The sequence below is a fragment of the Neofelis nebulosa genome, chromosome 3, assembly GCF_028018385.1.
Source record: "Neofelis nebulosa isolate mNeoNeb1 chromosome 3, mNeoNeb1.pri, whole genome shotgun sequence".
Classification (NCBI taxonomy): Eukaryota; Metazoa; Chordata; class Mammalia; order Carnivora; family Felidae; genus Neofelis; species Neofelis nebulosa.
Window position 1 is genome coordinate 129,462,276 of NC_080784.1, and position 14,387 is coordinate 129,476,662.

The 14,387-nt window shown below is 37.0% G+C and overlaps 1 protein-coding gene across 2 annotated transcripts in view; it reads right to left on the bottom strand.

Moving 5' to 3' along the window:
* GRID2 (glutamate ionotropic receptor delta type subunit 2) overlaps positions 1-14,387 on the bottom strand; it is a 1,468,772-nt gene that overhangs the window by 559,277 nt on the left and 895,108 nt on the right. For both annotated transcript variants that reach the window (XM_058721904.1, XM_058721905.1), the window contains exon 7: positions 8,939-9,100. In XM_058721904.1, the coding sequence (XP_058577887.1) occupies positions 8,939-9,100 (162 nt within the window). The remainder of the gene's footprint in view (positions 1-8,938; positions 9,101-14,387) is intronic.

Sequence of the window (14,387 nt, forward strand, 5' to 3'; positions counted from 1 at the left end):
TGGTTTCGGATCAGGTCATAATCTCATGTTTTTTGAGTTTGACCCCCTGTGTTGACCTCTGCGTTGGCAGCACAGAGCCTGCTTAGGATTCTCTCTCTCTCTCTTTCTTTCTATTTTTTTCTCTCTCTCTCTCTGACCCTCCCCCACTCAACACTGTCTCTGTCTCTCTCAAAATTAATAAAAAACTTAAAAAAATAAAGATATCTTTTCAAATACTACCTTTGATATATTTAATAGCAAAATACTTGTGGCATATTTATAAAACTAAGATTCTATTTACTATCAAAATTATGGAAGTTTAGAAGTGGAAGCTAAAGCAGTTAGCCAAGAAAAGTTTTATTTTATTATTTTTTAAATTATCTCTATAACTTACTTAGAAAAAAAAAAGTTTTTCATATTACAATAAAGTGGCAGACATTAACCTAGAACTCGATCACTTCCAATCATTAATTCCATAAGAACTAGCTTCTAGAAGGAATTTTGTTTGACTGCTATAACAGGGAAAAAGGCTCTGGTTTAAACTCTTATCTCATATTACAATAATCCCTAGCATATGGATGCTTGCTATTAGAGAGTTTAGCAGAAAACCGAATCCAAAACCAAAAACACCAAACAAACCAACCAACCAACCGACCAACAAACAAAAAACACCCAGACTGCCATCTTCAAAAACACTGACATCCTGCTATCTGTATATATGTACAGATTAAAAGCCCTGGTGCTAAAAATGTCATGGCAAGAAAATAATTTCTACTGTGTATGTTGCAAGTTGGCACCATGTTTTTACTCAAAATGTGTGTGTGTGGGGTAATGAAAACATACACTTTATGAAAACACACTTTACTAAGAAAACAGAACCCAAGTTAAAACATTTTTATGGAGCCAGATAATGATCTTAATCTATTTCTGCTGATGGCTGCAGCGGCAGCTGATTGGCCTATATGCCAAACATATATGGATGCAAATGCAGTGCCCAAGTGCAGACAAGCAGAACACACAGCAGTATTCACAAAAGATTCAGGGCAAGCAAACAGCTTTTCTAGTCACTGTCAAGACGTCATCATCAGACAAAGCACGAAGTGCTTCGTCAAACATATCTTTGGTAATTGCTATGTCAGAGTGTCCTTGAATATCTTCAAAAAGTTGTGAGTGTTTTAGAGCTGATGTTCTTACATAAAATAAGTTTTTTCAGTGCTTCAGCTAACTCTTCTTTCCATTTCGGAGAGGTGGCACTCATTTCTGTGGTAAGAAGAGATATGTCCACAGTGCCAACCCAGGGTTTCTGCTGAGTGAACTCATGAGTCCAGCTATCAAAAGTATACAGAAACCATTCCTCAGCTACTACCAATCTTCTGCATCCTCCTCAAATCTACATAAGCCTGGATGAGAGCCTGACTGGATTCCTGGCTCAGCCAAGACACGACGGTTCTGTGAGCATAAGCAATGTAATTCTTCAGTGCCGCCATGTTTGTGAACCTCTTCTCCACTTGCTCCTTGCTCTGGTAGTACAGAGCCACACGGTGGTGAATCAGATCCTTGTCATAGGCTTCATCCTGCGGGTCCAGGATGAGGAAGATCAAATCAAACCTTGATAATAATACATGAGGTAGCTGTATATTACCAATGGTTGTGTTTTTTAGAATTCCACTGAGACTCCATAGAATTTGCTGCTGCCAGGATAAGGGTGCATGCATCGAGCTGACCAATAATCCCAGCCTTTGCAATAGAGTCAGTCATCCCATGACTTTGTGTGATGCTGATCTTGTATTTTCATTTATCTTCACAAACATCAATACAGCAGATGCTACTGTCACTCAGGACAAAGGTACCAGTCTTCAGGCCCACTTGCCTTATCTCAAGGTCATTCCAGTATATATATATATATATATATATATATATATATATACACACACACACACACACACGCAGAAGCTGGAACTTACTGGTCTTTGGGTCACCACACATCAGGATGTTGTTCTCAGCACAAAGTCTGACCCTTCCCATGTGACTAAAATCTTTCCTTTTTCCAAGGAAAAGCTGAAGCAAGATTCCCCCCTTTTTAAATCATCATGTTCTTACAAGCTTGGAGCTGAGGCTGAATCAAGGATCTCATAAATGCCTTCTTTTTTTGTAAAGTTCTTTGTGCAATTCCACATGCTTCTCTGAAAAAGTTTCTGTTCTATATCTTCATCTACTTCTTTATGCAAATGTTCTGCATCAATTTTCTGATAATAAATGTCATCAATGTGGATTTTGTGAACAGACTTCACATTACTCACTCTTGAATGGACTCAGTAAGTAACATTACAGATAGACGTCTGTAATGTTTATTTTGTCCCCAGGTTGAACCTTGCCAACAAGATCATTGTGAGCAAAAAGGATGGCAGTGTGAGGCATTTGCCTTGCAGGCATATTTTCAGGAGACTCTTGAAGTTTGATCATCTGCTTTCCTGAGAACACAGAGTGGTTATGGGTGAGCACTCACCCACATGGGGCTCAGTGATTAAGCCATGGTCCATCTCCACCAAGGCAGTGGAGGGGGTGGTGCACACCTGGCATTGCAAGAAGGACTTCTGCATCTGGAAGCAGCTGGGACATCCTAATCAACATGCCACTCATGGTGATAGACTGGTTAATGCCTTCAAGTTCAGGTTTCTCATGTAATTAGTCTTCCACACATTAAATCTGATGTTCTAAGATTGAGTCAGGTAACTGTCAAAGAAGATCTCATTGATAGCCATGCTAAAGTTGAGTGGCAGATGGGCTGTCTGTATAGATTTTTGCAAATGATTTCATTTGTTCACAGTTTACACTTTAAGATGACTCCTCAGATGATTATTTTGAGCATCTTTTCATGTGTCTTTTAGCCATTTGGATGTCTTCTTTGGAAAAAATGTTTATTCATGTCTTCTGCCCATTTCTTCACTGGATTATTTGTTTTTCAGGTGTTGAGTTTGGTAAGTTCTTTATAGATTTTGTATACTAGCCCTCTATCTGACATGTGATTTGCAAGTATCTTCTCCCATTCCATCGGTTGCCTTTTAGCTTTGTTGGTTGTTTCCTTTGCTGTGCAGAAGCTTTTATCTTGATGAAGTCCCAATAGTTCATTTTTACTTTTATTTCCCTTGTCTGTGGAGATGTGTCAAGTTAGAAGTGGCTGCAGCCCAGGTCAATGAGGCTGTTGCCTGTTTTCTCTTCTAGGGTTTTGATGGTTTCCTGTCTCACATTTAGGTCTTTCATCCATTTGAATTTATTTTTGCGTATGGTGTTAAGAAAGTGGTCCAGTTTCATTCCTCTGCATGTTGCCATCCAGTTCTCCCAGCCCCATTTGCTACAGAGACTGTCTTTTTTCCACTGGATACTCTTTCCTGCTTTGTCAAAGATTAGTTGACCATACATTTGTGGGTCCAAATCTGGGTTATCAATTATATTCTATTGGTCTATGTGTCTGTTTTTGTGCTAATACCATGCTGTCTTGATGATTACAGCTTTGTAGTAGAGGCTAAAGTCTGGGATTGTGGTGTCTCCAGCTTTGGTTTTCTTTCTTTCTTTTTTTTTTTATGAAAAAATCTATTTAGCAAATAGTAATTAGTACATTGGGTTTCTTTTTTTTTTTTATTTAATATATGAAATTTACTGTCAAGTTGGTTTCCATACAACACCCAGTGGTCATCCCAAAAGGTGCCCTCCTCAATACCCATCACCCACTCTCCCCTCCCTCCCACCCCCCATCAACCCTCAGTTTGTTCTCAGTTTTTAACAGTCTCTTATGCTTTGGCTCTCTCCCACTCTAACCTCTTTTTTTTTTTCCTTCCCCTCCCCCATGGGTTTCTGTTACGTTTCTCAGGATCCATATAAGAGTGAAACCATATGGTATCTGTCTTTCTCTGTATGGCTTATTTCACTTAGCATCACACTCTCCAGTTCCATGCACGTTGCTACAAAAGGCCATATTTCATTTTTTCTCATTGCCACGTAGTATTCCATTGTGTATATAAACCACAATTTCTTTATCCATTCATCAGTTGATGGACATTTAGGCTCTTTCCATAATTTGGCTATTGTTGAGAGTGCTGCTTGGTTTTCTTTTTCAACATTACTTTGGTTATTAAGGGTATTCTGTGGTTCCATACAAATTTTAGGATTGCTTGTTCTAGCTCTGAGAAGAATCCACATTGTGATACCACCACACATGGGTCAAAGTGGCTAAAATTAACAATTCAGTAAACAAGAGATGTTGGTGAAGATGTGGAGAAAGGGGAACCCTCTTGCATTTTTGGTGGAAATGCAGACTGGTGCAGCCACTTTGGAAAATAGTGTGGAGGTTCCTCAAAAAATTAAAAATATAATTACCCTACAACCCAGCAACAGCACTGCTAGGAATGTATCAAAAGGATACAGGAATGTTGATTCATAGGGGTGCATGTATCCCAAGTTTACAGCAGTGCTATCAACAATAGCCAAATTATGCAAAGAGCCCAAATGTCCATCAGCTGATGAATAGATAAAGAAGATGTGTTTCATATATGTGTGTGTGTGTGTGTGTGTATAATGCATATATATGTTAATATATATATATAAAATATATATACACATATATACACACACAAAGGAATACTATTCAGCAATAGAAAAGAATGAAATCCTGCCATTTTCAACAATGTGGATGGAACTTGAGGGTATTATGCTAAATGAAATAAGTCAGTCAGAGAAAGACAGACACCATGTTTTCACTCATGTGTGGAATTTGAGGAACTTAACAGAAGACCATGGGGGAGGGTAAAGAAAAAAATAGAAACAAAGAGGGAGGCAAACCATAAGAGGTTCTTAATAACAGAGAACAAACTGGGGTTGGTGGGGGTGGGGGCAGGGAAAGGGGGTGATGGACATTGAGGAGGGCACTTGTTGGGATGAGCACTGGGTGTTGTATATACGTGATGAATCACAGAAATCTATTTCTAAAGCTAAGAACACACTGTATACACTGTATGTGAGCTAACTTGACAATATATCAGATATATAAAAATAACATGACTCCCCAGTTATATCAATATCCCTATCACTGCATGCACAAAGGCCCAGCAATGTCTATGGCAACATTTTCTTCTTTATCAAGACAGTCAATAAAATGTTGAAGAAATCCCCTTAAATTTTCTTTGCACATTGCCATATTTATGTATGTTGCTCAAATCACAAGTTTTGGCCTAGAGACTGCTCACCGGCCACTGTATCTCTGTTGCTGGCTCATCCTGCAAATTCACCTACAAACACTTTCATGTAGATCCCCACATCAGGTCTCTGCCTCCGATGTGCCACTAACATCACAGCTTAAGGTTCCCTCTTCCCAAGAGCTGGAAGTGCCACATGTGAGTGGTGAATTAGCATTAAAACTAAGATGAAGAATTGAAGAATGCATCAGATGAGAGCATCTGATGTCCTGTCCTTTTGGGGTTGTCCTGCATGTCAGGGTTCTGCAGGTCAGCTCTAGGCCAGGTTGGTATCAGTTGCATCTCTTCTGTAGAGGTTGAATCCTCACCTCTACGTCTCAGAGAAAGATATGACCTGATATCGTCACCTCAAGCAGGGAAAAGTGGCCACCTTTGAAGGACACAGAGCTCTATGGTGTACCTGACAGCCCCCAAGAAAAGTTTTTTAAAAGTTCAAAAAATACATAAAATATTAGAATTAGGTGACAACATTAATTTTACTTGAGGATGGTATCAATTTCCACTTGAAAAGACAAGAGAATAAACTACAAAGAAAGAGGTGAGAATCAGGACTCAAGTTTCAAGAGTTGATCAGCTTAATCACCAAATATATCAGACATCAACCACTACCTTACATACCTACAATATGTAGTTTGAAAACATAATGGAAATAGATTATATTCATGATAGTGTCACACGTGCAGATATACATAATCAAAACTTCATAAAATTTTAGGAGAAATATAATGAAAATATGTATGAAGGACACTGTAAGTCTTTACTGAGGGTTATAAAAGATGACTATATGGATAGATACCATGTCCATGGATAGGTAGACCCAATATTTTACAAAAATATCATTTTCTCAAAAATAATCTAAAAATTCATATAAATAGCATGGCTTCAAGGTCACTGATAATACCTTGGAGAAATAAACATTTGAGAATTAGCCTCTTTTTTTTTTTAAAGAAGAGAATGTGGAAGTACCTATTCTATAAATTCATAAAATAAACTGTAAACCTTCAATTTATGGAAACCGCTATCTGCCCCTGTATAAATGTTCTGGACATTTACAGTACTTATGTCAGCTGCATTGCTTTTTTATCTCTTTTGTCTCACCCCGTTAAAAAGAATAGAAATTAATTAAGGGACAGACCCTCATTCTTTCACTTCGTTGTCTCCATGCAGTAGCACAGAGGCTTTGTAAAGTATATACGGCATGCCTTTCATAGAGACACGCAGGGGTTATTTGAATGTAATTAAAAATTTTATTACTAGAATATTCCCACTGTAATAAGGAGCCTGACCTCATTTGTGATGTTTGGCTGCTGATTTCTTTCTAAGCTTTGGTCTCCCTTTCCCCTGTGGCTCCACATTTGGACAGGCTGATCAACAAAGCTCATCCTGCAACTTTTTGTCTGATACCAGTTGGAAATTTAAGCCTTGAAAATCTCTAGCCCAAGTAAATGGGAACTTTCCCCAGTCCTACTTCCTAGTCACTACCTGGGCCCAGCCCACTCCTGCTGCTTGGTCAAGCCAGCCTGGACATTCCTGAGCCCACTCTGCTCTCCTGGGAGTTCCGGTATGAGTAGTAATCTTTCTCTCAAAATTTTTTGGTATGCGGAGTATTATCAGCCTTGGCATATGAATGGGATGACTAGAACACTCATATGAGGCAAAGTTATGACTGGAAAAAAAAAAACCTCCATTTTTTTTAAGTCAATTTGAAATGTGGAACAAAAAATAATGAAACTGAGCATGTGACTCTTGCTTTTGGGGTTGTAAATTTAAGTCCCACGTTGGGCATAGAGTTTACTTAAAAAATAATGTAACTGAATATCTGCAATGACATATATCATTCAAACTTAGTCTTTAAATACACTGAATGGATATATTTCTTTAAAAAGCATCATTAGGCTGAAAGCTCACCAGGACAAATATATAAATATCTCCCCCCCAAATAAATGTCATAATTATCATATTATTGTTTTGATTATACATTTTCCAGCAGCAACATTTTATATATTGAACTATTCCATAAGAACTAACTACATATTATGGTATCTTTATTTCCTTCCCGCTAATACTTTCACTAAGTAAGTATCTCCTAAGCAACCTCCCAAACTATTATTCTGTCTTTGTGAGAAGGCTTCAGAAGAATGAATATATTCAAGTTCCTGCATCCTAGCCAAAGCCTGAACTAATAAATTGGCAGGATCAGAATCATGTTCAACAACTTCCCTTGGATTCATACCTGCCAAATCTCTACATGGACAGATAGGGAGATCTTGGCAACACCTTGAGTTTAGATTTGACTTATTCATATTTTAGTTGAAATATCTTACTCTGCCAATATATTCAATGCATTTGATTTTCAAGCACTTCTGCTGATAAGTGCCTAAATTTTCATTAAAGCGATTCTTTTTACAAAAAGGAAACATACCAAGAGAAAGATCCAGGCTATTCTCCATTTGCAACATTTCTTTCTTCCACTTCTGTTTTTTTGTACCTCTAGTTCACTTCTAATGATAGATGTTTGGGTTTTTCTCTGGCTTTTCTAAATGCATTCACATTTCTTTCAACTAGCTATTTCTTTTTTTGTTTCACAAGAGGAAGGCAAACACGTGCAGAGAGGAAAAGGATGGCTAAAATAAAGAACATAAACTTCTAAATGTCTGTCTTCTTTGTGTAAAGGGTACAGGAGACATTTGTTTGTTTTATTAATCATTTCATTTTAAATCCAAGAAGCTGTGCGAGACAAACAGAAAATGCCAGCAAGGATGACATGACAAAGAGGCTAATAAACTGCAGAATTGCTCAAACCATTGAGAGAAGCCTAACAGCATAAAGTGCCTCCTGGGAACGGAGCAGGTACTGAGCCAGAGCGGGTCACAGCCAGGCTAAACACCACACTGACAGTGAGGAAGGAGAACACACCACATAGCTAAAATAGTTCGTAAATGCTGCAAAATAGTACTGCTTATGAATTATATCTTGATTATAAGATAAATTAAAGATCATTGCTTCTAATGTCTTACCATGTATCATGTAATTGAAAAACAGTGACGGCTTGTGTTTATTTTTTTCAGTTCATGGTGCATTTAAAATTTTTTTTTAATGTTTGTTTGTTTGTTTATTTATTTATTTATTTATTTAGAGAGACAGACAGAGTGTGAGCGGGACAGGGGCAGAGACAGAGGGAGACACAGAATCTGAAGCAGGCTCCAGGCTCTGAGCTGCCAGCACAGAGTCCAACGCGGGGTCTGAACTCACAAACCAGAGATCATGACCTGAGCCAAAGTCAGACGTTTAACCAACTGAGCCACCCAGACGCACCTGATGGTGTATTTTAAAGAAAACAAACAAACAAACAAACAAACAAACAAACAAAAACAAGTATTTGTATTTGTCACAGGCACCAAAATAATTTGAGTATTTCTAATACTAATGGTATAACAAATACAATTCAAATAATTTCAACCACTAACTATACTCGTGTAATATATCCTTACAAATAGGTAACGGCTCCTTGTTTTATACATGCATGTGACTTTCTGACCTTGTTGTTGTTGTTGTTTTTAATATTTTACTCATCTATTACACTGTTTTGTGCTTTGGACTAACAATGTTGGTGACAAAAAACATCCTTTTGAAAGATATGCCCTCAAAAATGATTTACTGTATCCCTTTACATGAAAATTAAGGAGAGTGAAACGTTAGTCACAAGTTACCTTCTTGATAGTCTCCAGCATGGAACGCCCTCCCTGCCAGGGCTTAGAGTTCTTTCTGATGCATGACAAACTTGCCATGCTGTGCCATTTTCGGTCCTCCAGTTTCTTATGAAAAGCATTAGCAAGCAGAAGCACCGTGTCATATATGTAAAGGTTTGAAATCTGAAAAGACATTAGACAGTAATCATTAGAATCACTGATGCCAACCATCAAGAATTAGGAGAAAATCATCAGCTCAGCTGCCTCCGTTCATGTCATAGATGGCTGGTTTACTGGGTTATTTATTAAGCAAAAGGTTTCTTTTTTCATTTCCTGGGCAATTTTGCCGTTGACAATGAAGTCTTGTCTGATTGTATGCCTCAATTGCTTTTTCAGCTTATTTAGGTGTGAAAGAGAAGATAAAAAAGAAAAGTTTCGACAGAGGCAAGGCTGTTAGTGTCAGACCTTAGAAAATCACTGGCCCTTATTTCTTTCTGAAGAGGTAAGGATCTAAGGGCTTCAGATTGGAAGGGCAAACTGAATAATACATTTTCTGAATATGTCAAGTCTTTGCATTCTGATTATTCAGATGGAGAAATATCAACTCGATCTTACATATAAAATAAGTGTCATAGGTGCTAAAAAAAAAAGAAGAAGAAGAAGAAGCAGCCATGTGTGTATATGTGCATGTCTATGGGGATTTGGTAATGAAAAAAATGAGAAAACGCATGGCCATTGATAAAATTACAATTATCAAGGATCTACACAACATTATCTAGGTATACACATGCATTCTAATTCATTAACATGACAGATATCATTATAAATAAGTGACCATATAAATAAATATAAATAACTGTGAGTATGTATTTAAATTAATGCTTTCTTCTTAAAGCAATCATGTTATTATTTTCCTTCTATATAAATTGCAAAAAAGAGTCATGAAAATTGTCACTATGATCTGTTGCATTCTTACGCTTACTCTTGACAGAACTAATATCTATGCTGTCATTTGTAGAAGGTGTTTATTTTTCAAAGAAATTAGAACTTATTCAGAAAACATAAACATCAAGAGATATCCAAAGTCAATAAAGGCTGTTAGATGTTTTGTTATTACTCCTCTGAAAGAAAAATGCAACATAAAGTAAAACAAAAATGAGAAATCAATGTAGCTATGAAAGTTAAATCCATCTTAAGGTATTTACATTTCTTCAGCTTTTTAAAAGTATCTTGGTATCACAGTTTTTTTTTCCTGAAAATAAAAGGGACAATATGTTGACTGCCCTTTGCTTATAAGCAATTATGAAGGAATCTTATGAAATTATCTGCCCACATCACAAAATGGCACTAAATTTCAACTACTGGGATTTCAGTTTAATGCTATGAGAAACTGTTAATAAGCACTTCCTAATAGTGCCTTGTGAGTTTTCTTTCTTTACTAGGTGAATCTTTAATCGTTTGTGTATATCAAACATCGTTTTATATGTATAACACTAATGGAAGGCAGGCCTTTCTTAAAAGAGACATTGCATACTCTCATGCACTATGTGAAATACCAACTTGTTATTTAAAAGGAAATACTGTTTTTAAAAATTTTTAATGTTTATTTATTTTTGAGAGATGGAAAGACACAGAGTGTGAGCAGGGGAGGGGCAGAGAGAGAGGGAGACACAGAATCTGAGGCAGGCTCCAGGCTCTGAGCTGTCAGTACAGAGCCCAAAGTGGGGCTTGAACTCACGAACTGAGAGATCATGACCTGAGCCGAAGCTGGACGCTTAACCGACAGAGCCACCCAGGTACTCTTGTTCTTTGTAAGGAAATAGTAAGGCAGGCTATCCTCACCTTCACCTCCCTGCCCTTCCCCTGCCAGATAATTATTAGACAGACTAGGGGAGTAGCTTAAATCTGCAATGAATGAAGACTTGAAGATAAAAGTAGTTGATGCATCAAAATTCAGTCTGAATTAGACTGTGAAGACCCAAAAGGAAAACCTTTTGACAATTTCTCAATAATTTGCAATAATCTGGCCGCTTTTAACCTTTCTTTGCTTCACTGCTTCAATCTTGCTTGCTCTTATCTCTCTAGCTTTATTTGGCTTCTTCCTCTGACTGATTGCTTTCAGTGTATATATGAAATTGTTGGAATAACACTCTTTGATGTCTTGTTACCTTTCTCCAACCAGTTAACATCTAATATCCAATTAACAGGTCAGAAGTTAGGAGAATCCTATCCTGACAACTTCTCAGGACCCTACCAGCTTCCAGGCTAACTGGGCAGTCTCCTTTGTCTCCCGTAACACACGCATGCCTGTACTGGAACATATCATAATTCTAAGATTTCTTAATCTGGTTTTCCCACTAGAACATGAGCTCCTTCTGGATAGGGGCTCATCATGTACAAATTTTCCCCCTTTGTACTTTTGTTTCCTAGCGGCTAGCACACATACTGATAAATAGTTGTCAAACAAAAGAAGATGAAGAAAAGAAAGGCAGGTTTAACATCAGGCATGTTTGACAGAAGTCAAGATGTGAGAAACCTGACAACTTGGGTTCCATCCGAATCTTGACACTGTGGTGGCACAGTGTCTTCTGTGAGCTTTGAGGCATGTACCTTGAGCATCCACGCTGTTCCTAAAGACGAGTGCTTTGCATTTGATATATATGACTGGTGTTTTCAACAAAAACTGCCTCTATTCATTTGCCCACCTTCCAAACTGTGGGATCGAAAGGAGGTAGTGACATTTTGTGAGCTTTCAATTACTCTTTCCATTACTTCTATCTCAGGAAAGCACCTGTTCTGTTTTGAGGTTCATGCTCTTTCCTATACCATACTTTAGAGTTCCTTTCTGTTATCACCTACTCGTCTCTTGGCCACTCTGTATTCATGAGGTCTTTGACTCCTCTTTCACAGTGATTCCAAACTTTTGCCCAGCATTAAAAAAAAGTCACTGCAATTTCTACAGAGATGAATTTGACATCTACTCTGGCTACATCTAACACAAATGACTATCACTGGACACGAACACATACCTCCTCTAACATCTTAAACTCCATTTTCCCACCAGCTGACCAATTATTTCCCTCTCACTCTCACTACACGTGTTTTCCAACTTAACTGAGCACCAGCACCCACCTTCTCTATCTGACAACCTTCTGATATTTGATAACATCCATCACTTGCCCTGAAACATTCTCTTTCCTTCAATTGTTCATCATCTTGTATAATTTCTAGGCTGTTCATCATCTCAGCATTTTTCTTCTTTCCTTCTCATTTTTTTTATGTTCCTGTTCAGAGTTTAGAACTTATAAACAACACATTATTGCAGATACATTCTGACTAGAACAGAATAGTATAAGGTTATGTCTCTTGATCATAGCAAAATGCTCTGACATGGAGGCCAAGATTACACTGAAATGGTGTAGAGCAAATAAGACTTGTGCTGTGTTCAAACAAAATTGGCCTTCATCTCAATAACCTTAAACAGCTGTCAAACCAGGTCTCATCCAACTAGACTTAGGGTAATGACTTTGAGCCTATACTTTATCTCTTTGAAACTTCAATTTTTACGTTTATTATTTGGGGAGTATTAATAATTTGGATCTTGATCATACAGCCCAGAATAAGGTTTCTCTCCTAGCTTTATGTCATTTGCAAATCTGATAGGCATACTTTATTCATTTTTATTTGTGTAATGGTAAACATTTGAAAATATAAGTACAAGAACAGTATTTTTGGATGACCATAGAGAGTTCCTCATACTTCAAGAGTAGAATGTTTATCACTGTGGTTGAATGTTCTTCTAGTTCCATAGTTCCTAAATTGAAGTAAAATAAAGTATAGATACTAGAAGTGCTCAAAGCTACAAAATCTATCTGAGCCATGTTGTAGGCATATCAAATTTGCTCAAAGATTTGGAGAATAAGAAAAATAACTAGTAAACTATTTGAAAAATTACTTTTAATTTTAAATAAACTCATGTTATGAGTTTATCCTTTTAAGGATAATAATGAGACTGTCTATATTTTGAATTTTTTAAATTTCCTTCGAAAAAAAAAATCTGAAAACAGAGTGTTTACTACTATCTTCTATTCTTAGGAGTCCTTTATTGAAAATCTTTGAGTGACATCAATCTATCTAGACTTTTTAATGCTTCCCTATAAGATTTTGTGCTTTCCTATAAATCTTCCTTAAAGAATGTCAAACACAACATAAAAATCAACATACAATAAATAGATTTATAAAATTCTCTCAATATAAACAATTAGTAAACAGAATTTGACTTGCCAGTGCTTGTTCTTAAGAGAGTCCTATGGTCACATATGAAGGACCCCAAATGATATACTTAATAATACATTCTACAGTTTATCCAAATAATTCATCAACCTTTAATATACTACACTCTGTCAGAATCTTTTTTCCTTCCTTTTGAAATGTGGAACGATATACCAATTTCACGTACTGGGGTCTTCTTCTGAGGTATTTCTCTAGTATTTCTAAATTATAATATTGTGATCGTATCTACCACTTTATTTACTATTCTTAACAATTATTATTTAAGCTTCATTTAAATTTTTTTTTAAATTTATTTATTTTTGAGACCGAGAGAGACAGAGCATGAACAGGGGAGGGGCAGAGAGAGAGGGAGACACAGAATCGGAAGCAGGCTCCAGGCTCTGAGCCATCAGCCCAAAGCCTGACGCGGGGCTCGAACTCACGGACCGCAAGATCGTGACCTGAGCCGAAGTCGGACGCTCAACCGACTGAGCCACCCAGGCGCCCCTAAGCTTCATTTTAAAGCAGTAAGGTATACTCTTACCATATCCAAATCCTTGCTCTTTAAAAAAAAAAAAAAGTGGTTTAATTAAAAAAAATTTATTCTAACTTTTCTAATTTGAAGACAATTTTTCTTAGATGGAGATGACAGAAGCAAACAAACAAACCAAACAAACAAACAAAAAACCCTGACTTTTCTATTTCTCTCCATTAGCAGCCAAGCTAACATTAGTTTCACCAAGCAGTGAAAGACTCACTTTCTTCTTGCTTCATATATTGCTAAAAACTTTGTTTATAGAGCTAAAAGTTTCCTTTAACATTTACTTTGCAACTTCAACTCATCCTGGATTTTAGTCTTTCTGGCACTAATTTAAAGATTTGGGAAACTAGTTTTTTGTTCCTTCTAAACCTTTTCTTTCTATGTACATTAAATTAAGTAACAGCCCAAAGATCTCTACACAGGCCCACTGTACCCTCTTCTTCCCTGTTTACTGATTATTGTGATCTTATAGTTCGGGTTTCCATTTTACGGTTGGGTCTCTATTTTTAGAGCTCTCTTCAGTCATATTTTCATACCTTTATTTTGCTACTTTTAATAGTACCCAGCTGATAAGATAAAGGTCTGTCTGTGGACATATTTACCTGCATTTTTTTATGAGCTCCAAGTTGAGAGGGTTACTTCTCCAAAGGAAACCTG